This window comes from Bactrocera dorsalis, chromosome 1 (genome assembly GCF_023373825.1).
Source record: "Bactrocera dorsalis isolate Fly_Bdor chromosome 1, ASM2337382v1, whole genome shotgun sequence".
Lineage (NCBI taxonomy): Eukaryota > Metazoa > Arthropoda > Insecta > Diptera > Tephritidae > Bactrocera > Bactrocera dorsalis.
Window position 1 is genome coordinate 10,708,962 of NC_064303.1, and position 24,212 is coordinate 10,733,173.

The 24,212-nt window shown below is 36.6% G+C and overlaps 1 protein-coding gene across 7 annotated transcripts in view; it reads right to left on the reverse strand.

Annotated features, from left to right (window-relative positions):
• The window catches only part of LOC105222168 (protein madd-4), a 315,454-nt gene that overhangs the window by 4,740 nt on the left and 286,502 nt on the right, over positions 1 to 24,212 (reverse strand). For 4 of the 7 annotated variants that reach the window (XM_049456494.1, XM_049456488.1, XM_049456485.1 and 1 more), the window contains 4 exons: positions 22,917 to 23,019; positions 21,614 to 21,748; positions 1,999 to 2,496; positions 54 to 425 (listed from right to left, as the gene is read on the reverse strand). In XM_049456494.1, the coding sequence (XP_049312451.1) occupies positions 54 to 425; positions 1,999 to 2,496; positions 21,614 to 21,748; positions 22,917 to 23,019 (1,108 nt within the window). The remainder of the gene's footprint in view (positions 1 to 53; positions 426 to 1,998; positions 2,497 to 21,613; positions 21,749 to 22,916; positions 23,020 to 24,212) is intronic. The other 3 variants (XM_049456508.1, XM_049456499.1, XM_049456511.1) reach the window with 3 other exon arrangements.

Below are 24,212 nucleotides of genomic sequence, written 5' to 3' on the forward strand. Positions count from 1 at the left end.
TGGATAAATAAAAAAATTGAAAACGAATCAGAGATTCACACAAACACACATACCTCAGACCATGGTTCGACACGCCAAACCCCCTTGCAACGCTCACTATAACACTCCTGTCGACTAATTGGACGCTGTGACACACTGCAGGCATCCGTCGCCTCACTGCCATTCGCAAAGCGACATTTAACCTCACGCTTTTGTATGGCCGTGTTGCGCCCAAAGCAACGCGAACGCTGACACAAAGTCCACTCGCCAGCCTCCCAACGGGCGCACTCTTCGTGGCCGCACATTTCAAACGTGTCAGGCACGCTTAGTCCATAATCCTCACAGTACGCTTGGTCGACCGTTTCGATGTCCGCTTCCACGTGTGATTCCAACGAATTATAGGCGGGCGTATGGTGGCGCAAACGTAGACACGTTATTGCGCGACGCTGTGGTATGGAAAAATTGTTGATTTAAATATTATAAAACTTAATATTTGTGAAAATAAAATATTAACATGTGAATGTGTTAGCGCACTCATACATATCTACGTACAGATAAAAAACCATTTCATAAAGCTAATGGACGGTTAAATTGCAATACAAACTGTGTGTTGGTTACTCATACGCCATGGTGTATGGTTTGCACACAATTGTCTGCGTGTACAGAATGAAAAAATAGGCTGACAATGTGCATGAGCGATGCAATGGTTGCAACTGAGTTAAATAAATAATTGATATATATTTCACAGTGTCAATTTTGAGATAATAGTCGCGTTTTAACTAGAAAAAAATGTCACAACTGGAAAGCTATCTAAAAATTGTTAAACCAGTTAATGGCAATATTTTGCAAAATTGCTACTTTTATCATGTTTAATTAATTAAAATTTTTAACAGGTGGCAACTCCGTCATAAAATTTAAAATTTAATAAGTTTTCAAATTTTTGTTTTGGTCGTAGCTTTTAATTTTAAATTTATAATTTTTTTTACAGCTGGCAACCCTTGTATAACAGAAAATAATGAACACAACTGTAAAATTTTCTAAAGATTCTTAGTTCTATTGATACCAATATTTTGAAAATTTAATTTTTTTTTAATTTTCATTAAGTACAATTGTTTAACAGGTGGCAACCTTCCTCTATAAAATGTTAAATATATTTATTATTTTTACTTTCGAAGTTTTTGTTTTGGTTTGTGACTTATAAATTACTTATAAATTTTCTTAATTTTTTTACACAGCTGGCAACTCTTGAAGAAATATTTTAAATTCTTAAACCGCTCAGAACTTCTTATAATCACTTTATCGACATTCAGTTGTGTTATTAATTTTAATGATTTCAAATTTTTAACAGGTGGCACCCTTATTCCAAAAATGTTAAATCTAATACCATTCCTCAAAACTTTACAGTTAATTTGAACTTCTTAACAGTTATTTTGGAGTCACCATTTTAGTTTTTCCAATTCTTATAGTTTTAAATTTTCTTAATTTTTTACACAGCTGGCAACTCTTTCAAAAAAATTTACGTCGTCAAATCTCGCAGAACTTCTTATTATCATTTTGTCAGCATTTTTATTAATTTTGTTTAAGTAATCTTTTTAACAGGTGGCAACCTTGTTCCAAAAATGTTAAATCTAATAATATTCCTTAAACTTAAGAATTATTTTGTACTTCTTATCACCTTTATTTTGGGCACACATTTTAGTTTTCTATCTGTGTAAAAAAGATGGCAACTCTTCTGACAATATTTTTAATTCTCAAGTTTCTTACACTTCTTGTATAGTATAAAAATTTTGTTGGCTAATAAATTTTATTAAATTAAAATTTTTGTACAGGTGGCAACCTTCCTTAAAAAATGTCATCAGTTTGTAAACTTTGTTTTTGTCTTATTGATTTTCTATTTTAATTTTTTAAACAGCTATCTTTTAAATTTTGATCACGTGACCACCTACTATGTATACTACGTATTGTGTAAACAGCAGCGCTTAACTAAATTCTTTGAAGTCGAAATTGTGCAACACTTACCCGTAAACCTGCGCCGCCCGCATTACCGCACTTCTCTGAGCATTCCGACCAGTCGCCGATGCGCCATTCGTACGTGACATGGTTACTCGTGGCCACTGTGGCTGTTTCTGGCTCGCCCTGCTTCTGCCACCTGGCGTGCGGTGAATGTGGTGAGTCGTCCTCATGTGTTGCGCCAACGGCATTGCTAACTGTTGGCAACGTTGTTGTTGTACTCGTGATGACGCTTATATGGTCTGTTGCTTCCTGTTCGTGCCACTCATTGCCGTCAGCGTTAACGTTGCTGCTGCTGCTGCCGTCATTCCTATCGTCTAGCGTTGTAAGCGATGATGAGGCAAATGCATCGGACGCTGCAAGGGTTCGCAGTTCGCCAGTGTCGATTTGTGGTCGCATAGGCTCGTCCTGTTCGAAATTTTCCAAATCGATGCCGAATTGTAGACCCTTGTCGAACAGCATGTGGTGACCTCTCGAGTCGCCAAATTTCTGAAAAGGCCACAAATGCTGCGGTAGCGAAAGTGCGAGAGAAAAAGAAAACGAAATAGCAAAACAGATTAGCAAAGTAAGCGGCTTAAAATGTGCACGATTCTATTCTACTTTATTTTTTGTTATTTTTTGATAAGGCAAGTAGCCTGCGGTCAAAATACCGGCAAATCACCAGAAGCTGAACTGAGTACAGATACAGCCGGCATGCTTTAAAGCGTACGTGAGGCATGCAATAGTCTCTAAATGGCACGTAATTTGTGTATATTTGTGAAACTGTGTGTGTGTGTGTATTTTGTGCGGGTGTATGATCACAGCATGCGTTTTTCGACAAGCACTTTTCGTTATGAAAATAAATAAATGTGTATGTTGTGCATGCCAGAAATATAAAGTTTATGTTTTAAGTTGTGGTTACCCGCATTGTAGGCGATTAGTTGACACAGTAGCCGCATTGGGCCACTTTCTTTTCTTTTCATGACCATTTCGTTCTACTTATATGAGTATAGTCACCATTATCTGGCTTCTTAGAGGCCTCATATTTTAACTTAGCAACTTGCTATGTGTGTGTCTGAGCACATATTTCGTAGCTAGCCGTAATCACTCTTCCATTACACAACTGAACTGTGATCTTTCTCAATTCTCTCTTTTTAGCACTCTTCTCATGCTTTTACACTACCAGGATGTCATAAAATAAATTATTACCGGCGATGAGTCTTGGATTAATGCTTGCGAGTGGGAAACAGAAAATCAATCGGCCGAATATCGTGACAAAGGTAAGCCGAAGCCGAAAAAGCCTCGCCAAAGCAGGTCAAAAATCAACTATGTTGACAGTTTTCTTCGATTATCGAGGTGCGGTGCACTCCTAATTTCCTACCAAACAGCCAAACTGTCAACAAATAATACTATTTGAGTGCTATCTGTCGTTGATGCGAAGCCAATCGTAAAAAACGTCAAAGTTTTGGGCTGGCATCTTTTGGCTTTTGCACCACCAATAAGCACCGTCGCATACTGCATTGACTCCTCGTGAGCTTTTCCGCAAATTTTCAATCAATATCGTGCCGAAACTACCGCAGTCACCTGATTTAGCTCCGATTGACTTCTAACTATTCAGCAAACTAAAACGAATGCTTCGGAGAAACCGTTTTGAGTCAATTGAATACATTAAACATCAATCGCTACGAGCACTGAAAGCTATACCGGAAATTGACTTTACCAACTGCTTCGAGAACAGCAAAACACGTTGGCACAAGTATATTGGGGCCAATCGGATTAATTTAAGAGGAGCGACATTGATTTTGAAAAATGTTTATGTTTTAAAATTATGAACAAAGTCTTACTATATTTTGCTCATAGTAGTACCTACAAAGATGTGTACATTGAAACATTCAAGTCTTGTACTGGTAGTATCGTTGTATTGTCTCGATATATGAACTACAAATACATATATCGAGACATTTACAACGACTTTACCAGTACAAGACTTGCTGATTTCCCACGAGTACTGTCCGTATCGACAGGTACAGCGAATGACGGAAATTGTTGAAATACAAAATGGACTAACATTACTGTGAATGCCAGCAAACCGGTGTAAATTGCCGTAACTGTATGCTATTGCTGCTTTGCTGCAGTTGTGTTTTGAAGCAATTTGGTATTCAATGAGTTCGCGTAGGATAAGAGGGAATTGATATTATTGCACGTATACAAACAGTCAATTTTTCAATTTTCGAGTACTAGGGAAGGCGCTTACAACTGATTCTCCTCAACCAGCCTCAGCCTCAACCACTACACCATCACCACCGCCACCACTGAGTGAGTAAGGGCGAGTTCTGTCAAACATTGTTATATTGGCATATCGTTGGCCGCATCTATGTGTGCACTCATTTGCAACATATGTGTTTTAGTTATGGTGGAAAGAGTGAAATAAAATGTAAGTTGGTGGGACGGTCCTTACTTACTATGCCAAATATGAACGCGATCTGTCGAAGCAGTTTGCTTACAATAGCTGCTTAGGTCGGTACAACTCAGTAGTGCCTTCAAAGATGGTTGAGAGATTGTTGAAGATATGCCTCGTTCTGGACGACCTTCGACCTATTCATTGATGAAAGTATTAAAATCATCCTTCACATGCTTGAAAATCGTCAGGCAAGTGTTACAGAGATGGCCAGAGAGCTGAACATTTCTCAACAATCCGTTCTTATTATTTTGGTAGATATTTTGGGTATGAAACGTGTTATTGCTCGACTCGTCTCGATAAAGTTGATGTTTGTTTTAAAGAGTACCGTGCTTGATCGTGAGAATTCCGATTGTACATTATTATAACTGCCGATGAGACATGAATTTGTGAGTATGATATGCGAACAAGTCAACAAACATTGGAAGGGAAGGAAAAAAAACTAGTCGAAATCAATAAAAAAGTAACCCAAAGCCGCTCAAAAGTCAAGGTGATGCTCATTGTTTTTTCGACATTCATGATTTGGTACATCATGAATTGGGAGGGTCAATAAGAAGTTCTAAAAATTGTGGAAGAATCCATGAGTGTGCAAACTTTGAGATTGATATCTTACAATCTGAAGTACTAGTTGACGTATATACATATGGACACATAGACAAATGGTCATAGCTAAATCGACTCAGCTCGTTACGCTGACTATTGATATACATATGTCTATACCACTAAAATAGTCCCTATACATATCTGATGATTCCATTTACGGATGATACATATATGATCACCTGCACTATTTCGTATGAATTATGAGTTTTAAAATTTGAAAATATGATAAATTAATTATAATCCTCAGCGTAAATGGGTATAAATTAATTAGTGCAGAAAATTTAATTATGCCACTTTGCAAATTATGCAAAATTGAATTGCACTTGGCGTTAAAAATATTACTGCGATGCCCGCTAAGGCAAATAACTATTTATGGTAATCAGCTTAAAAGCACATACCCACATACGTATAGACACACATACATGCTTACATATATGCTCGTTCATATATTTAAAATCCTCTACAAATTTGATTGTTCGCAACAGCATAGTGTCAGTGCATCCCAAACGTTACGCAGCTGGCTGGAGCTGACGATAATACGGAGGCTGCTCAGTAGCTGCCAACGCTATCGTTGCTGCTGTTGCTATTGGCATTTTGTGATTGTTGGTGTGCTTCAATTGCCAAATGTGTCATAGAAAGTCGACAGATAACTGGAAGGAACGCTAACTGCCACACTGCGAACTTAGCTCTGCCTTATACGCTCGCCGACGTTTTGCAACAGTCAGCAGGCAGCAGAGCGAACAGAAATCAAATGTGTATGCATTCGTATATGTTTGTATATAAGCATATGGAGTATGTGAGGGTACCTGTATGTGCATTTACGAAATTGCAATTTCGCACTGCTCTGCGTTTGTCATTTGACGTTTTACACTTTACGTTGATAGCCATGGGCGAGAATTTCCAAGCTGGATTTAGCATTTACCAGTTCGGGTTACATATTTTTGTGTGAATTTTTTTTCGATTATTGTAATAAATTTGTCATTTATGGCATTTGAATTATGAGATAGACATATAAGTAAATGCATAAATGGAAAGAAAAGAAGGACGACGAGGAATTTGAAATGAAAATATTTACCTTAAGGAAGAAATGAACATTTTATGCGAGCAACACTTTAAACTTGAAGGGGAAAATTCGGTTAGATAGTTCAAAAACTCAAATCTTATCAATTATATTGTACGATAAGCAAAATTTTTTTTGTTGTAGCACAAGTAAGTTTTTTCGCGAAATTCAGTCATATGTAAAAAAAATAACAATATTTTCTCCGTTTCTCGCACTACATCCCAAATTCGAAATATTCAAAAACTTTTTGGTTCATTATAGTTATCAAAAACAGCAGAAAACAAGAAAAAACGTTAACTAAACGTCAAATGCGAAAGTTTTCCATACAAGCCCTTGATTCCGATAGTTCGGTTTGTATGACAGCTATATGCTATAATGAGCCGATCTGTACAATTTCTTCGGAGATTACATTGTGTTTTTAGAAAATAATCTATACCAAATTTCTTGAAGATACATTGTCAAATATGAAAGGTTTCCATACAAGCCCTTGACTCCGATCACGCAGTTTGTATGGTAGCGATATGCTGTAGTCATCCGATCTGAACTATTTCTTCGGAGATTACATTGTTGCCTTAGATAATAATCTATACCAAATTTCTTGAAGATACATTGTCAAATGTGAAAGTTTTTCGTACAAGAACTTGATTCTGATCGTTCAGCTTATATGGCAGCTATATGTTATAGTGGTCCGATATCGGCAGTTCCGACAAATTAGCAGCTTCTCGAAGACAAAATGACGTTTGCAAAATTTCAAAACGATATCTTAAAAACTGAAGGACTAATTCGTATATACTTGTATACAGACGGACATGGCTAAATCGACTCAACTCAACATACTGATCATTTATATATGTATGTATATATTTTATAGGCTTCTTTCTTGGTGTTACAAAATTCGTGACAAATTTAATATACCCTGTTCAGGGTGTGATTAATAGAAGTTCATGTTTTGCAATCATTGCTGCTCAAACCATCACTCGGATGACGCTGCGTATGAGTAACATTTATTGCGAATGCCTACTCTAGGTATTGTACATAGATGCAGTAAAGTTATGGGAATCTCATATATTAAAGGCAAAGTCCGCCGAGGCCTTCACAAAATCAGCCAATATGTTAAAAAGTATTTGCGAATAACCTACCACGTTTAAACCACCATTACAACAACACTTATGCATTTTCCATGCTTTTTGCCTTCTTTCACGCCTTGTCATTCAAGGGTCTCATTTTGACACAATGACAGATGCTCAAAAAAGCGAGCTATCAGTCAAGCAAGAAAGCCGGGATTAAAACATTAACAACAACAAATACTTGCGGTGAATATTTGTCAATACTCATTCTGGCTGTAGTTGGTGTTGATTTCACGCTTCCGTTGGTTAATTAGTTAGTGGTCTGTTGGTACCGCAGCTTTACACATACAAACATATATGGACCGACTTGCGCTATCAAAGTTCATTTGGGTTCATTTTGTTGCTTTTGGGAGTTAATAACATGAATGACTTGAATTGACTTGCGGCGGTGCGCATATTGGCGACGTTGATGCTGCCACAGTTATGACAAAAAAACGAAAATATCTGCAGTCAAAGGAATTTTGAGCTAGAAAGGCAGATTGTATGTTTAATAATATTGTTATTATCATAATAGAGATTAAATATAAAATAATAGTCGCATGAGTCAGGGGATGTCTTTTAAAATACAAGTCGATTGAGACTTGAGAACTTTTCTCTTGGCAAGTTAATGCTTATCATTGTAAAATTAATCTACAAAATAGTTTACAATACTTATAAAAATTAAAAAAAATATTTGTTTTATTGAAATTTAAAATTAGTTGAAAATAATTGGTTGTCAAACCCGGTCGAAGATGCGCCACGCTCCGGAAGGCCTGTCGTCGAAAATTGCGATAAAATCGCTGAATTGGTCGAAAGAGACCGGCATATTAGTCATCAAACCGTCATAAACCATTTTAAGAAGCTTGGAGTCACTAAGAAGCACGATGTATGGGTGCCACACGAATTGATTCAATAAAAATACCGCAAGACTTTCTTGACAACCAATATTTAAATATTTGTTTCCTTTAAAGCCATACTTCATAGAAACAAGATGTAATTTTTAACTAAAAATTCGCTGAAAAAAGGTAAAAGTCAATCTTATGTGATCAAACGCACGCTATGTTTTCCGAAAACTAATTAATTTAGCGTCATACAATTTCCTTCTCAATATTGGCTTCCTGAGTTAGTTGATATCTTCAATAATTTCTATATTTTACGCTAGATTAGAACTGACTTAAGACAAAAACGAGTTCAACATTGAAACCTGTGCTTCTTATGCACATACTAAACATCCCCGAACAGACCTGTCCGCAAGCACTCATATGTAGCGTAGCACCTTATATGGTTGCCTCGATGAGCACTGCTATGCAACCGCAATACAGGCACACCACTCAGATTCATTCGCTTGCATGGCTCATTGCGTACTGCAAGTATATACAACTGGCTGCGAATGAATGAAAATTATTAATAAATTTGTGGCGGCCGCAAAGCAGTGATATTCTCATATACACGCGTACAGTTGCACACTGTTATCGACAATTGCCTACATTTTGCCGCATAATATTCCTGTATATAATTGTTAAGTTGCAGTAATTGTATTTATCGGCTTGTCGAATGGCTTTGTATGCACGTTATGCCATGCATCTATTGATGCTCACTTCCGTTTCCTGTTGTATAGCATATGTTATGGTTGAATGGTTTTTGGCCACCATTCGACATATGGTTTTGCACACAAATTCACAGTGATATAGTGTGAAGGTGTTGACATAAATAAAACAAAAGCAATTTTGGGTATATTCTACATACAGATAAAAATGAGTGCGCAAAAATCAGGCATGGATTTGTAGAAATTTTATCAATAAAATTACATACATTTCTGATGCATTGGGAGGGCTAAAACAATATTTTCAAAAGTAATTGTTTTAAATTTTAATTACAATTATGATTTACTATGAAATGAAAGTTGTTTTCGAATTGTTCCGAGTAATCTAATAGTATTTAAATATCTTTTACAAATATCAGCTATTAAAGCTGAATAATAGACGGTCTACAATTTCTTCGCCACAGGAACGAATTATTAATAAAATACAAGGTGCATTCCAAAGTAAACAGGACTTAAAAAAAAAAGAAAAAAATGGTTTTTTTTTCTGCAAAATCATTTTATTTTCAAAATCAATTTTATTTAAAATCAATACAGCTTTCTGCTCCGTCCAAAAGCATGTCGAACGAGTGTTTTAGCTCATTGGCCGGTATGGACGCCAGTATGCCGGTGCAAGCTTTTTGAATGGCCTCTACGTATGCATAACGCCTTATTTTCATGGGCGAATGCATTTTTCCAAAAAGGAAGAAGTCGCACGGTGCCATATCAGGTGAATACGGGAGTGATTAATGGTTAAAATGTGATTTTTGGTCAAATAATCGGTCACAAGCGCCCTTCGAATGTTGGATCCTGAGCAATTTTGGTCGTCAGTCAATTTGTGCGGAACAAACCGTGCACACGCCTTTCGTACGCCCAACTGTTCGGTCAAAATGCGATAAATCGATGTTTTGGAGATGTTCGGTTTCATTGCCATGAATTTCAATGATGATTTGGACTGTTTTTTGATGAATTCACGCACAGTTTCGATGGAATTTCCGGGAATCACGGATTTTAATTGGCCCACATATTGATCATTATTTACTATATGTTCTCACGACTGCTTTGAAAAGGTTGAAACCACTCGTGCGTTCTGCTACGGGATAGGCAATCATCGCCATAAACTTGTTTCATCAATTGAAATGTTTCGGTAAAAGTTTTATAAAATTTAATGGATCTATTAATGGAGTTATTGTGGAAAGGAGTTATTGTGAAAACATACCCAGACTCTAAAATTCCTTATCATTCGAACTTCTCATAGTAAAATCTTTGGATTAGGTCTTCTTATGAAAGGGTACTGGAAAGGACTCATACTCGAGTCAACCTCGAAATCGATTTAAACAAGTAAGAAATTGCTAAATTCGGATGTCATTCAACATTTTATGCTCTTTCAACTTCTAAGGATCAAATATCGGAAAATTCCTTCAGATGCTGGCAAAACTTTATATTAAATATCGACTTTAGTATCGACTTTAGTATCGACCCTATTTAATTTATTTTTGCGAATACCACATACTATTAACACGTCACATACTAAAAACAATGTTCTCTGGGTTTCAGTAAGTACCTCACATACAATCACCAATCACATGAAGCAAAGTCAGCCAGATGTTCGATAATCCTGATAGTAGTCATATAGGGACTAGGTCAAGTTTTCGTAAAATTTTATCTGTTTTAGGCACAAAGATACTCTGTTATGAGTAAAACATGATTCCTCAATTTTATTGAGATAACTCACACGTTGGCTTATATATTATATGGGGCTGAGGATAGTATTAACCGGATTCAGCCCTTTCTATCAGTAAAAGATTCTTTCTGAATTTCAGTTGTATATGTAATTTCACATAAAAGTGTGGGTGCAACGCCCATTGTTCAATTTTTACTCCGTCTCTTATAAAACCCTCTCATACTATCTTTGGTGTAAAACTTGTGTTACATTTAGCTATTTATCGCACTTTAATCGTTACTTGGAAGTGGACAGTGCTATCTTCCGTTTTCAACCATTTTTACAGTGTCGGTAGGAGTACTTAAGGGATTTATCTGGAATTTGACTATTGAAACTTTAGTGGTCTAGGAGATATTTATATTAATGCTTTGTTATGGTTTTTCGGTTGATGGCGTTTTGTGAGCAAGGCAGTGATCGTCCTTACTTTTTTGTCAAGAAAGACGCATACAAAGTTTCATCAAGTTTTGTTAATTTTTTACTAAAGTTACAGCTCGCACGGACGGAAGGACGGTTGGCCGTAAAAACAATCTGACAGTCACTGTACTTTACGACGTGGCGCTAAGAATATATCAACCAAAAATATTAAAACAATCGCATTTGCGGACGACCTCATAGTGGTAGCAGTGGCTATACATCCAGATGACTTATGGCTCTAATGCAATGATTACCTAAATGGTCTGCGGCAATGAGTTTAGAGCTGGCTGAGCATGGAAGGTGCAAGAAATGGTATAACTCATCACCATAGAGGAGTGCGAGATTACTTCGCAGTCGCAGCTGAAGTAATTGGGAGTAATATTGGACTCAAAGTTAAAATTTAAGGAACACTTGGTATATAATTCCGGCAAAGCAAACAAAATATATAAGGCTCTATCGAGAATGATGGTCAACATAGGCTGCGTGTGTTTCAGACGGTGATTTTTAATAGCCAATATGTATACAGGAGCTGGACATAGCATCATATGCAAGATCAAAAAAAAAATGCACCCTGTAATATTGAGTAATAACTGCTTTTCGAACGATATCAAGTGAAGCTATTGAGGTAAAAGCCAGCCTACGGCCTATTGACATAAAGAACGAATTAAGGCGACTATATTAACTAGCACAGCCGTCTACAAGATGGAGGAAAGCAGTGAGAACCAAGAGCCTTACAATATGATAGCAACGGTGAAAAATTTCATCCAAAGTACGATGGATCCACAGACTGATCTCAGACAATCATTCGTGGATAGACAGAGGACATAAAGATCTGAATTTCCACCTAAACCAAATACTTAGTGGCTATGGATGCTTTAGAAAGTGTCTGTTCCAAAGTTAGTCAAGATTTTCCGACATGTACTGATTCTAAACACGTTGTTTTTTTCAGTGCTCTCGCTTTTAGTTGCTTTTTTTTATCGAATTTTATCGAAAATATTTTGAACAAATTTGATACGTAACTTGCCTAGTATTTGTATATGGAATAGTATAATAAATACTTGCTATTATACTATTCCATATACAAATATGTATTAGCAACCATTTTGCATTTATAGTGAATAATTTTCTTTTATTGCAGCATCAATATTTTATCTCTTAATAACATGCCACTAGCATAGAATGGAATTATTAGCTGTGAGAGTGGAAAACAAATAATTGCATAAATAATCGAATGCGGAATTTGAGAATTGTATTTAACAATCAAATGTATGCAAAATCAATCAAGTGCAACTATTTCGCAAATTCATTGTGAATAATGCAATAAACCATTCAACTGGCATACAAATGATAATACATATGTAGTTATAATGCATATATAGATATGTATATGCAAATGTGTGCAGCTAACAGTGAGAGATCATACATATGCGCATGCGGATATGAAATCAAGCGAAATGAAATTCTAATGCACAAATACTGAAGCGCAAGCAAGCGCAATGCTTAATCATGGCTTAGTAATATGATAGTTCAATTTCATGCTACTCATATGTATATATTTACATCAATATGTAAGAATATGTGTGCATATTTAAATTTGAGTGTTTGCAGTTAACTTGGCATTGTTTATCTTAGACAAGGAGATATGTTTTACATGAGGTAGCCGCAATTGCAAATGTACTTATGGATTTCTAACACTGTTATCCGTTACTACAAATGGTGAATTAAGGACAACAATCCGATTGTTCAAATACCATATTCCCAATTGCATTTCTGGAAATCTACAATTTCGAACTAAGTTGAGCTTTGGCAGAGATAATAAGCATTATAATAAAGTTTCGTTCAACTGGTTACGCTAACCAATGCAATTACAGCAATATTATTGCAGCTGATTTTATTGGTCATAGTCTAAGAGCCAGTAGACGGTTGTATGTACATTAGGGTATTTTTTTTTTTTTTGAATTATCAATTTTTTTCAATGCTGTCACGAAATTTCCTTGAAAATATCCTGAACATTTTAGCCCTTAATATTAACATTAAGAACTGTACCAAGGCATGTAAAAATTTTCCATAGAAAATACACTACAATCGTGATTTTTTATCTTTAAATGCCTACAGCTCAGAGGTATTTTATAGCATCGCTTTGACTTTAGGCGCGTATTTCACAGAATCGTTCACTCTACGAAAGTGCCCAGTGCAATAAAGTCGTAACTCACACTGGCGAGGTAGTATGGGGCTCTAAACCCGATTTTTCCACGAATTTCGCTTTCTTTTGTATATATCTCGTATATGACAAGAGCTATAGAAAAAATGTACATGACAAATTTGTAGGAGTTTATTAATAATTATTATTATTTGCTTTAAAAAAAGTCCGCGGTCAAAAACGCTATCATTAATACTTCTTAAGATATTTGGCTTTTTAAGTAACGCTTTATGGAATTTCTATAGATGGTATGTATTAAAAAATCTATGAAAATTGCATTGGTAAAATCTTCCAATATATTATTGGCTAGAAAAACTACTTGAAGGAGTAGAGGGCTTATCTGACAAGCAATATGATTTTCATAGAAGACGATGTACCATAGACACAACTAAAAAAAGTTACCGAAATAGCAGAAACCAAAATGGATGTACGGCTCCAAAATATATTGTGCCGTTGTAACTTTGAATATAAAGAATGCATTGAGCTCTGCTTGTTGGGCTCACATACTGCAAGCATTAGAGGCCCTTAAAAGGCCAGCGTACCTCCTGCCTATTATAACTAGCTATTTGTCGAGTAGGGTACTTCTATGTGACACGGATGAAGAGGTGAGGCGGTATAAAGGGTCTGCTGGAGTACCACAAGAATCAGTGCTGAGCTTACTTCTATGGAACATACTTTATGACGGAATCCTTCGCCTTCCAACACCGAAAGAAGTGGAAATAGTGGGGTATGCTAATGATACTGCAGTGACAATTTTGGCAAAATAACTGCACCAAATTGAGTACTTATCGACTACTGTTGCTCTCAAAGTTAAGAGATGTTTAACAACAGCCAAGCTTCAACTGGCAGGGAAAAAAGCAGAAGCAGTACTAATTTCTAGCAGGAAGAAAGTGGAGGCCGTATCATTGGATATTTATGGGTATAGAATTACGTCACAGTCTACTTATCCAAAATATTTGACGTAATAATTGTTACTAGAATAAACTTGTAAACGAAAAAACATATACGAAACCAGCTAGATCCTTATTTCTAACTTAGAGTTACCAGCACTTTTAGTACGGTGCAAAGGACGATAAACCCACAGGTTGAAAACTTGGTTAGTAAAAATAATGGTAACGCTGATTTTCACCTGACCCAGTTACTAAGTGGACATGGCTGAATATAGAAACGCAAATTTTTGAGAGAATAGTGCCAGACAATATAGTTGCACTTTTGTACATGAGAAGTATTCTAAGCACAGGGTCGTAAAGGTTATTCAGGAGCAGCCAAGATTAGAGAGACTGGAATAAAAATAAGGTGACATTTGAATTCAAACTGCGCGCGTCGAAGGATTGCGATGTCGAAATTTGTTGAGCAAAGAATTTGCATTAAATTTTGTTTACGGAATCAATTTTCTGCTGCGGATACGTTAAGATGATGTTTACAAGTGGTATAGTGAGTTCCAAGCCGGCCGTGAACGTGTCGAAGACGAAGAGCGTCCAGGGCGACCATCAACCTCAACCGACGAAGCTCACGTTCAACAAATCAAAGATTTGGTGTTGAAAAACCGTCGATTAACAATTAGAGACCTTGCTGATGAAGTTGGCATATCGAAAGGCTCAGCCAATACCATTTTGAAGGATGTTTTGGGTCTCAATCGCATCAAATCTCGACTGGTACGAAAAACATTGAATTTTTTAGGAAAAATACGTCGCGTTGAAGTGTGTGAAACGATGCTTTCCGACTACCGGGTTGTCATGAAATGCATTATAACTGGCGATGAGACTTGGATCTATGCTTACGACCCCGAAACAACCGATCAATCGAGCGAATATCGTGCCAAAAGAGAGCCGAGACCAAAAAAATCGCGCCAAAGTCGCTCAAAAATCAAGGTCATGTTGACTGTTTTCTTCGATTATCGTGGTGTTGTGCTTTATGAATTCCTTCCAACCGGTCAAACAGTCAACAAGGAATATTATTTGAACGTTATGCGTCGTTTGCGTAACGCTATCCGCCTAAAAAAGCCGGAATTGTGGAAAGACAATTCTTGGTTTTTACACCACGATAATGCACCATCCCATACTGCCCTCGTAATTCGTGATTATTTCGCCAAAAACTCAACCCATATCGTTCCGCAACCACCGTATTCACCTGATCTGGCGCCGTGCGACTTCTGGTTGTTCACCAAGCTCAAAAGACCGCTCCGGGGACACCGTTTTTATACGATAGAGGAGATTCAAGCCGCAGCGAAGACGGAACTGAAGGCCATCCCGGAAAGTGACTACAACCAGTGTTTCGAAGATTGGAAAATCTGTTGGCATAAGTGCATTGCATCGGGAGGGGATTACTTTGAAGGGGATGAAATTGATTTGGAAGAATAAATAAAGAATTTTGAAAATAAATACAATGACACCTTATTTTTTGGGCACAGAGTATGTAAAATTGCTAAGATTCGGATCCCCTTACACACAGAGGGTCGAGAACGCGTTGACGACGAACCACAACCAGGACGGGCATCAACATCAACTGGTAATCAACACGTTAATAAATTAAACAAATTAGTGCTTGAGAATCGAAAACTAACAGTCAGAAATCTTATTGGAATTGCAAGGATGTCAAAAAAGGTATACATATGAGAAACGCGGTTAAAGCCGTATATTATTTCCATACCTGAGTTTTTTCCAAGGTTTTGAATAAATGTTCATAAAGCCATATAAAATATATAATTATAAAACTTGTAATCTATAGAAGTGAAAAAATTAAAAGTACGTAAACCAATTACTTTTTCAATATCCCACGTTGATGACAATAACAGCTGCTATTTCAAATGTTTGCCTAACTATTGTAGTTCAGTCGCACAACCCACACATTTTAATGCCACATCACCGTTGCTCTAAAATTTCATTTAAGTTGTTTTTGTGTTTTGGTTAAAGTCATGAGCCAAGTGCACATGAGCATGCGCAGATAATTAGAAAACCTCACACAACCGCCGCCGCACACCATTACTGCATTACAATTGCAGTAAACAGCTAAATTTAGTGCTTCGCCGCAACGGCAATTTAATTGTCCACTCTAATTGCGCTGTTGCTGTGTTGAGCCGTTTCATGAGTTTTTTATATAACATGTGTATATGCGAGCGAGTCCTCGAAAAGTAACCGAGAGGATAATGTATCTCTGTGAGACTTACAAAGCAGGATAATCGCTGTTGCACGTACACAATTGTCTGCGTGGAAGTAATTGTGCAGCACATTAGCCTACTTGTTGTTGTCGTGCTACATTTTTGCTTTCATACGTGGTTTGGCAAAAGTAAATTGTTCGCGGTAGGCTTACAAGGCCATGTGCTGCCACGCTGACTGACATATTTGTGGGTATGTATTTATATGGAGATGCTTATATCTGTATTCTTTGTTTCAGTATGTAGTTTTGCTGACAAGAAATGTTAGCGATCATTACAATCTTGTAACATGCTGCTAAAGAGTGGACAATTCCACGGACCTACCTTGGTGAAGAAAGACTTGGTTAATAAATGGCGCTAGCTTAGCCAGTGCTAGGCACTAAGCTTTAGACAGCATTTGACCGCGATTTGCCCAAAAAACTGTCATACACGGCGTATACGTAACTAAAGAAGAATATCATGCAGAACACAGTGTCGTAATTTCACAAAATTCGCATGTGGTCTTTGGATTCATGCAGACATGTGTATTTGTGTAATTTTTAGCATGTGTATATGTATGTGTGTCTGCAAGTTTTTCTCTTAAACATATTTATACTTAAAAATTTATAGAAAATCAAGTGAATTTACCTATGAAAGAAGTTTTGTAAGCGTGTTCATGTTGTATTTGTAAATTATTTCAGTTGAGTGTGTGTGTTGTTCAGTTACAGCCACCCAAAAACATTTGGCAGGTTTATAGTTGTCCAAATAAATACACAAACGTACATACATATTTATTATTGTTTATAAAAAAGGAAACAAAAATAAAGAGAAAATAACAAAAAACTTTAGTAAGTTACTTATAACAGTCGCAGTAATTGTTGTTATATGTTTTTTTATTTTATGCCCATTTTTTATATCTGTTGACTATTTATTATTTGCATTCTGTGCATTCGTGCGCTGAACATTTTGTCGTGGTTCGTATATACTATACATTGTTTGTTGTTATTGTTGTGCCATGCAAATATGCCAGCAAATTGTGCGCCCGTTGATCCCCCATTCACTACATGCACACTGCATGCACAACTAACCTAGCAATAGCATAGTAGCAGCATGCGCCTGTGGCTATGCTATTATTTGCTAACTGGCGCGCAAATATTATTCTTACCATTTTCAACTATTCTGCCTATATTTAGTTTTGCGCGTTTTTATACAAGTTTACTTTTGTTTTTATTTGCGCATTTTTCAAGTTTTCAATTTCATTTCCATTTCAATTTGTGTGTGGGAAATAGCAATAGCGTTCAGTGGTTATATGCAAAGGAAATGATTGTATAAGTGGTTTGTGGGAGTGAGTGAGTGTGAAAAAAAGCTTTTTCTTTTCATAAAGAGCTGTGCGACTTGAGTGACCAGAAAGTTAAATTAATCAATTGTGCACAATAAGAAATATATTAGGTGCATTTCTAGCTAGTAGTGTGGTGAGAATTAAGTAAAAATGAATTTCATGAGAGGAAAAGGGACAATTGAAACATATATACTATCAAGTTGATTTTTCCAAAATGAGTAAATAAGAATGTTTAGATTAGACATAATTCTGAATAAGATTTTTTAATATTTTGTGGAAATAAAAAATTTAAAAAATTCATTAATTTAAAAAAAACGTATGTCTCGTTCGAGCATTTCGATTAGTAACTGGCGAATGACGAGTGTTGTTTTGTTCAAATGCCTGAATCGAAGCGGGATTGTCCGTATAGACTTTTACACACTAAACGCGCTTATCTTAAAACTCCATTTTTGAAGCTGGTGGACACGATTTCTCAAAAATTTATGGACCGATTTACACATCTTTGAAATAACATTATCTGAATACTTTTTTAATTTTTTTTCTTCATTAAGCCAACAAAAGGCGAAATTTTTAGCAATCAATCAGATGTTTTGTTCAAAGTCTGAGAAAAAAATTAAAATTTTATTTTTGTCTCTTCAATCAATCACGAGATTTCTATATATGTATGTACTAACGGAATCTTTCTGGTTTTATAATTTTAGATAAGCCAATAATAAGTTATGCTATCCACAACGAGAGCACTTTTTTGTGAGACACTCAGTTAGAGGAGCTCGGCTGAGTTTCCAACATTTTTTTTTTATCAAAATTTCAAGAGATTTTGTCCAAATACTTTTATATGCGATATTATATGTTTGAAATATTTGATTGTTTATAAAAAAAAAATTTTAAAAATATTTTTTTTTTTGTATCTCTGAAACCCATACAACGCCTTAATGAATCCATTGATTGATCCGATGAGTGGGTAGTGACGTCGTCTTGTTGAAATGAAATGTCGCCGAGATCATGAACTTCAATTCATAGTCTATCATGATGGCGCGATAACGGTCGTCGTTGACGTCAATTTTGAAGAAATATGGACCGATGATTCCACCGGCCCACAAACCATACCAAACCGTTGTTCTTTCTTAATGAAATGGCAGCTTTTGAATCTATTCTCTCTGTGGTACTCAATTTGCTCGTTTACATGCTCATTGAGTCAGAAATGGACCCCACCGCTGAAAAAAATTTGGCTCGCAAGCGTTGGATCTTCTTTTCAAGAGCCCATAGAGCGCAGCGCTGTTGCTTTGGAAAGTCGAGTGGCTTCAGTTCTTGCACAAGCTGTATTTTGTACGCTTTCAAATTAAGATTTCGATGTAAAATGCGACAAATCGTTCCATACGTCAGTCCGAGTTGTTGCGAACGGCGCCGAACCGATTCTCCACGGTCTTCGTGTACGTTTTCTATATTTGTATATGGCTGCTACATTTCTTTCACTGCGTGTTGGACGTGGTCTATTCCGTCGTATATTATTCGTTTAACAAAATCTTTTTTTGCTTTTACGATGAGTCTCAATTCCAGCTGAGCGGTGTGATAAATAAACAAAACTATCGATTCTGTTGCGAAGAAAGTGCACAAATTATTCATAAGCATCCATGATATTCACCTAAATTGACAGTTTGTTTTGGGTTATGGTCTGGTGGAGAATCATCGGTTCGCACTTCTTTCAAAATAAAGCTGTTGACACCGGTATTATCAACGAAGATCAATATAGATCGTTGGTAACCAACTTTTTATACCGGCAATTGTAAGAAGTTGATCCTGACAACATTTTGTTTTAACAAGATGGCGCTACGTACCACAGAGCTCCTGCAATACCCGAATTATTGCGATAAAAGTTTGTAGCTGATATTACATTGACTTTGAATAGCCTCCAAGATTTTGTGGTTTTTAACAGCTTGATAACTGGTGGTCCATTCGGAAGTCCAATTTTGGGCAACTTTTTCGAGCATTTCGGCCGGAATAGCCCGAATTTCTTCGGAAATGTTGTCTTCCAAAGCTGGATGTTGAAACCACATGTCAACCAAGTTCAGTTCTTGGCAACAAAAAGTTTGTTAGCATCGAACGAGATCGCCAAATTCAATGATTTATGAACTTAACTGTATCGATTGTACTCCTCATTGAATAAAAGAGATTTTTATTTCCTTAAGAATTTGTGTTTTTTTTTTAATATCCCGTTATTGGAAAGTTCTGTATATAAATGCAATCAGATACTACTCCGAACAACATAATGTAATATGTCTATCAACTCCGGTAACAGAATAGCACCACCAGTTGACAGATCCTCTCAAATTAGTCTATGTGTAAATTTTTGTATATATAGTTATTACTATCACTGTGTATATATTTAATGATGAAATAATGGTCCGAAAGTTTTAAAATTCTAAACCAATAAAATATTTTTCAAAACTCAACAAAAACACTTTGGAAGCAATGAATAGGTAATGGTAGAACCAATGGAGAAATGAAGTATATATACTGAAATGGACGCGTAAATGAAGAAATACATACAATGAAAAAAGTTATTGCATGCCAAAAGTAATCCAACAACAACAAGTGAAAACAAAAGTAACAAAAACTTCATGAAACCAAATTGAGATTGAAAGAAAGCAAACACCTGATGAAACAATCTGTGCGAACAACAATAACAGTAACAGTAACAGTAACAACGACAACAACGATGTATGACACAATGATGACGCTATCTGTGCAAATTGCAATGCAGTGATGTACAAACAACAATAACAACAAACGAATGAGCGAGTATATTTGATGTTGAGTGAAGGAAATAAAACAAACGAACGAACGAACGAACCAACTAACAAACATAACAACAACAATTAAATAAAGAACAAAGTAAATTTACGAAAAGTAGTAATAAAGAAAAAGCGACCTGAAGAATTAGGTAAACAACAACAAAGCATATTAAATGTCGCTGAAATTCGGTTTGTGCCGTGTTTACGCTTTTCTTCTTAAATTAGCGGTCAAACTGTTAGGCAGACACAAAACTAAGGATATTTTAAGGGTTACATGGGTTTACGAGTTTCAAAAAATTATTATTTTTTATTGTCTTATTTAATTCCAAAACACCTTTAGAATATTTTCCGAAATTTTCAAGTTGATCTGTGTAATAGTTTCGGAGATACAGCCTTGAGAACTTGTGCGCTCGAGGCTAGCTAGGCTAAGTGCGCCGTCTTTGAACGCGTTTTTCACGAAACTGTGTTTTTGAAGTCGGTGTGCAAGATTTCTCGAGAATTGCTCAACCGATCTTAATGAAATTTTACACAGACCTTTAAGATACAATTCTTAAAGGCTTGGTCGAAGGATTTTGTTTTCATTTACAACTAATTGAAAAAAATTACACAGGTCTTTGAGATACAATTTTTTTTTTTAAATTTGGACGAAGGGTTTTTTACGATTACCACTATTCGAAAAAAAAGTCTCGAAATTTTAATTTTTTTCTAAAATTTCCTCCTAAAGTCCAATTTTAAGTTGTTTCTTTTTCTTCGTCCAAGTTCTAAGTTAAGGTTTTAACACATATTTTTTCACTTTAGATGATCCAATGGTCGAGTTTAAAATATTTTTTTAAAAAATTTCAAAATTTTATGGTTAATAGTGAATGTTTGTAACAATAAAAAAATTCTAATAAAATATTTAATTTTTATATGACAAAAGAATAGTTGAAAAAACTGTTTTTTTAGCCGAGGAAACCCATGTAACCCCTTAAGAGCGAGAGAGAATTTGAGAGAAAACGGCCAGACAACTTATGGTCAGCCAGTTGGTTAAACAAAAATAAAAGCAGAACTCAAACCAACTGAAAGTCCATCAACTGATTGCATTTCTCCTTTGCTGATATGAATGACCATATCACTGACAACTCGCAGCCCGACCGCTTGCCTGACAGTTTGACCATCAACTGGTGCTGTTTTCTTTTCTTTGTTTACTACTTTCATATTTTCCACTACTTCGACCTATTCACGTTGGATCAGCTCACCTGCAAATTGCTAAGTAGCGCCTGAAAGTATGGCATCGTCAGCAGAACGTTGGCACGACTACCGCCATTGGTGGCGCTTGTGGATTTTGGCGCGCCACCGCCATCCTCGCCGACCTGTTGTACTAATTGCGACTGCTAAGCGATGATACGGAGTTCAAAGGTATACGTCAAAAGTGATGAGCGCCGAAAAAGAGCGGGATAGATAGGAAAAAGAACAATATATGTATTTTGTGTGAGTGAAAAGTTGTGAAAAATACATTTGGTAGAGTCTTCAGTATTTTTAAACAATTGAAAATGAAACGAGGATTGTAATTATTTAAGTTGAAAATAAGAAATATTTTCATTGTAAAAGCAAAAAGTGCCATGAAAAATAGCAAGCACTTCAATAAGATTAAAAAACCATATATTTCAACGAAAGAACCACTCGAAAGTCACAAAGGAGAAATCAGAAACAAATCGTATGGAAGAAAGAAATTGCGTTTTGTGACAACCAAAACGACAACAAAAAGAATGCAAACCAAAATAGACTAATATTTACAATTTCATATTTGAACGCTGACAACATTAAATGCGTTTATGTGTAATGCTTGTTGTCATTGCAATCAGGTTTGCACGAGACCTCGCTTGCGCTCGTCGTCCATATGAAGAGAATGCGCGCTCACTAGCTGTCATGCCACACACCAGTCGGGTAACTGAATTGACGAAATCTGATTACAAAAGCAATTCAGCAATCCAGCATTCAGCCATGTGAGCACTTCAGCTGAGAAATAAAAAAAAAACAAAGCAACGGTTTTCTTCACAGTTTCGCAGCTTCGGAGCAAGTGTTCTTTGTAGCAAGGCAACCGTGACGCAGAATGTAGCAAACGAAGAGGAAAACTAACAAATTACGTAAAGTTGATAAACATTGTTGTCCATAATAGCAATCCGTAAATCCAATATACTCTAACAAGCAACTGCCAGGCGTGCGCAATCATCAAACGGTTAGAGACCAGCATTTTGCCGGACCAATCTCAATGTAGCGGACCCAGCAGATAAAACCTTTGACTGTTGAAGAACACCACACAAGCGCACCTCAGTAGTTTTGCTGTATTGCCACAAACAAGCCCTTTGCATTAAAACCACACTGCACAGTTGCTTGTTCAGCTCGGAATGACTTACATATATTCGTGGGTTGTTAAGTTCCAAACTGCAGTTATTTGCTTTTGCGCTTTCAATTTTGGCACGGTCACTCTTATATATACGTATTGTATGATCTAGTATGTGTAAATATATAAGAAATACTCAGTAATGTTTGGTGACTCACCTCATTCTCCAAGATGCTACCATCTACATTTTGTAACTGATCATTTTTCGCACGTCGATTGCTTTCTCGTGCTCCTTGCTGCTTGCGACGGGTGTTTTGGGAGCTGGAAGCAGAGAAGATATGAAAATACGATTATGCAGACCGCAAGTGAGTAGAGTTAGTTTTAGTTAAGATAAAATTTTAGAGAATAATGTACATAATATGAAAGTTCTCGATTCAGAAAGGCTCCTGAGATTTAGCTCTATGAACCGTTAAACCCTAAATTTGATATGAAATTTGTCTATCAATCAGCATGACCTATAAGATAAAATAAATAGATACAGATTGCACCGCGACCTTTGGTCTATTGTGCCCTCTTCTAAGTCACATCGACCCACCTAGCTCCAGCATATTCACAAATTCCAATATACATATCATCATTATTTTGTTAGGAGATAGTGAGACGGTATGATCCTTATTTGGAAACATGGATTAAAGGGTCTTTATCCAGCATTAATAGACTGTTATGCAATGAATTAGCAGGTGTTTTGGAGTTTCTGGCACAAGAAGCTAGGCCAATGTTATACAAGTGCCTCTCCAACTTACTGTGGCCAGTGTGGAATGCGACAAGTAGCCTTCCCTATGGAGCTCAATTGTATATTTAAACCTGCTGAGGTTATAACCCCCCATTAGCAACTTGGCATGGCACATGCCTTGGAGTTGTTGCCAATACCTCTCTCTGCCTTCCTTGCGGAACAGCTTTTTTATGGTATGAGAACTCCCACGATGAAGGGTTCAGGTCCTACCACCTTAGAGGAAGTTGCGGAGCGAGCGAACTCATCAGACAGTTCATTCTCGGCTGTACCTTTGTGACGGGGCAACCAGATCAGGTGCACTTGATTGCGTTCTGCTAGACTGCTAGACTATTCAGTCGTTCTCTATACTACTGCACCAGTAGCGATTTGATCTCGTAGGCACAGATTGCTTTAAGTGCCGCTTGACTGTGTCTAAGTGTTGTTATACGTTGGAGGTTCATCTCAACGCACTAACTTATGGCAAAGACTTTTTCTTGAAAAATACTCGAAAAACTTCCCATAGGTATGGAGCCGTGCGATTCCTGCACCAATTTCCTATGTCGTTTGCAACCCTAGGATTTACCTGCTAAACGATTCCACTTCATTAGTGCTTTAGTCCCTTTGACCATGATCGGGCCATCATGCTGCGTCCACCGCAGAGTAGAATCCAGCGTGAGACCAAGATATTTGACCATGATACTCATCTCTGCCTATCTGCTCTCAAGGGTTAGGTTTCTGAGAC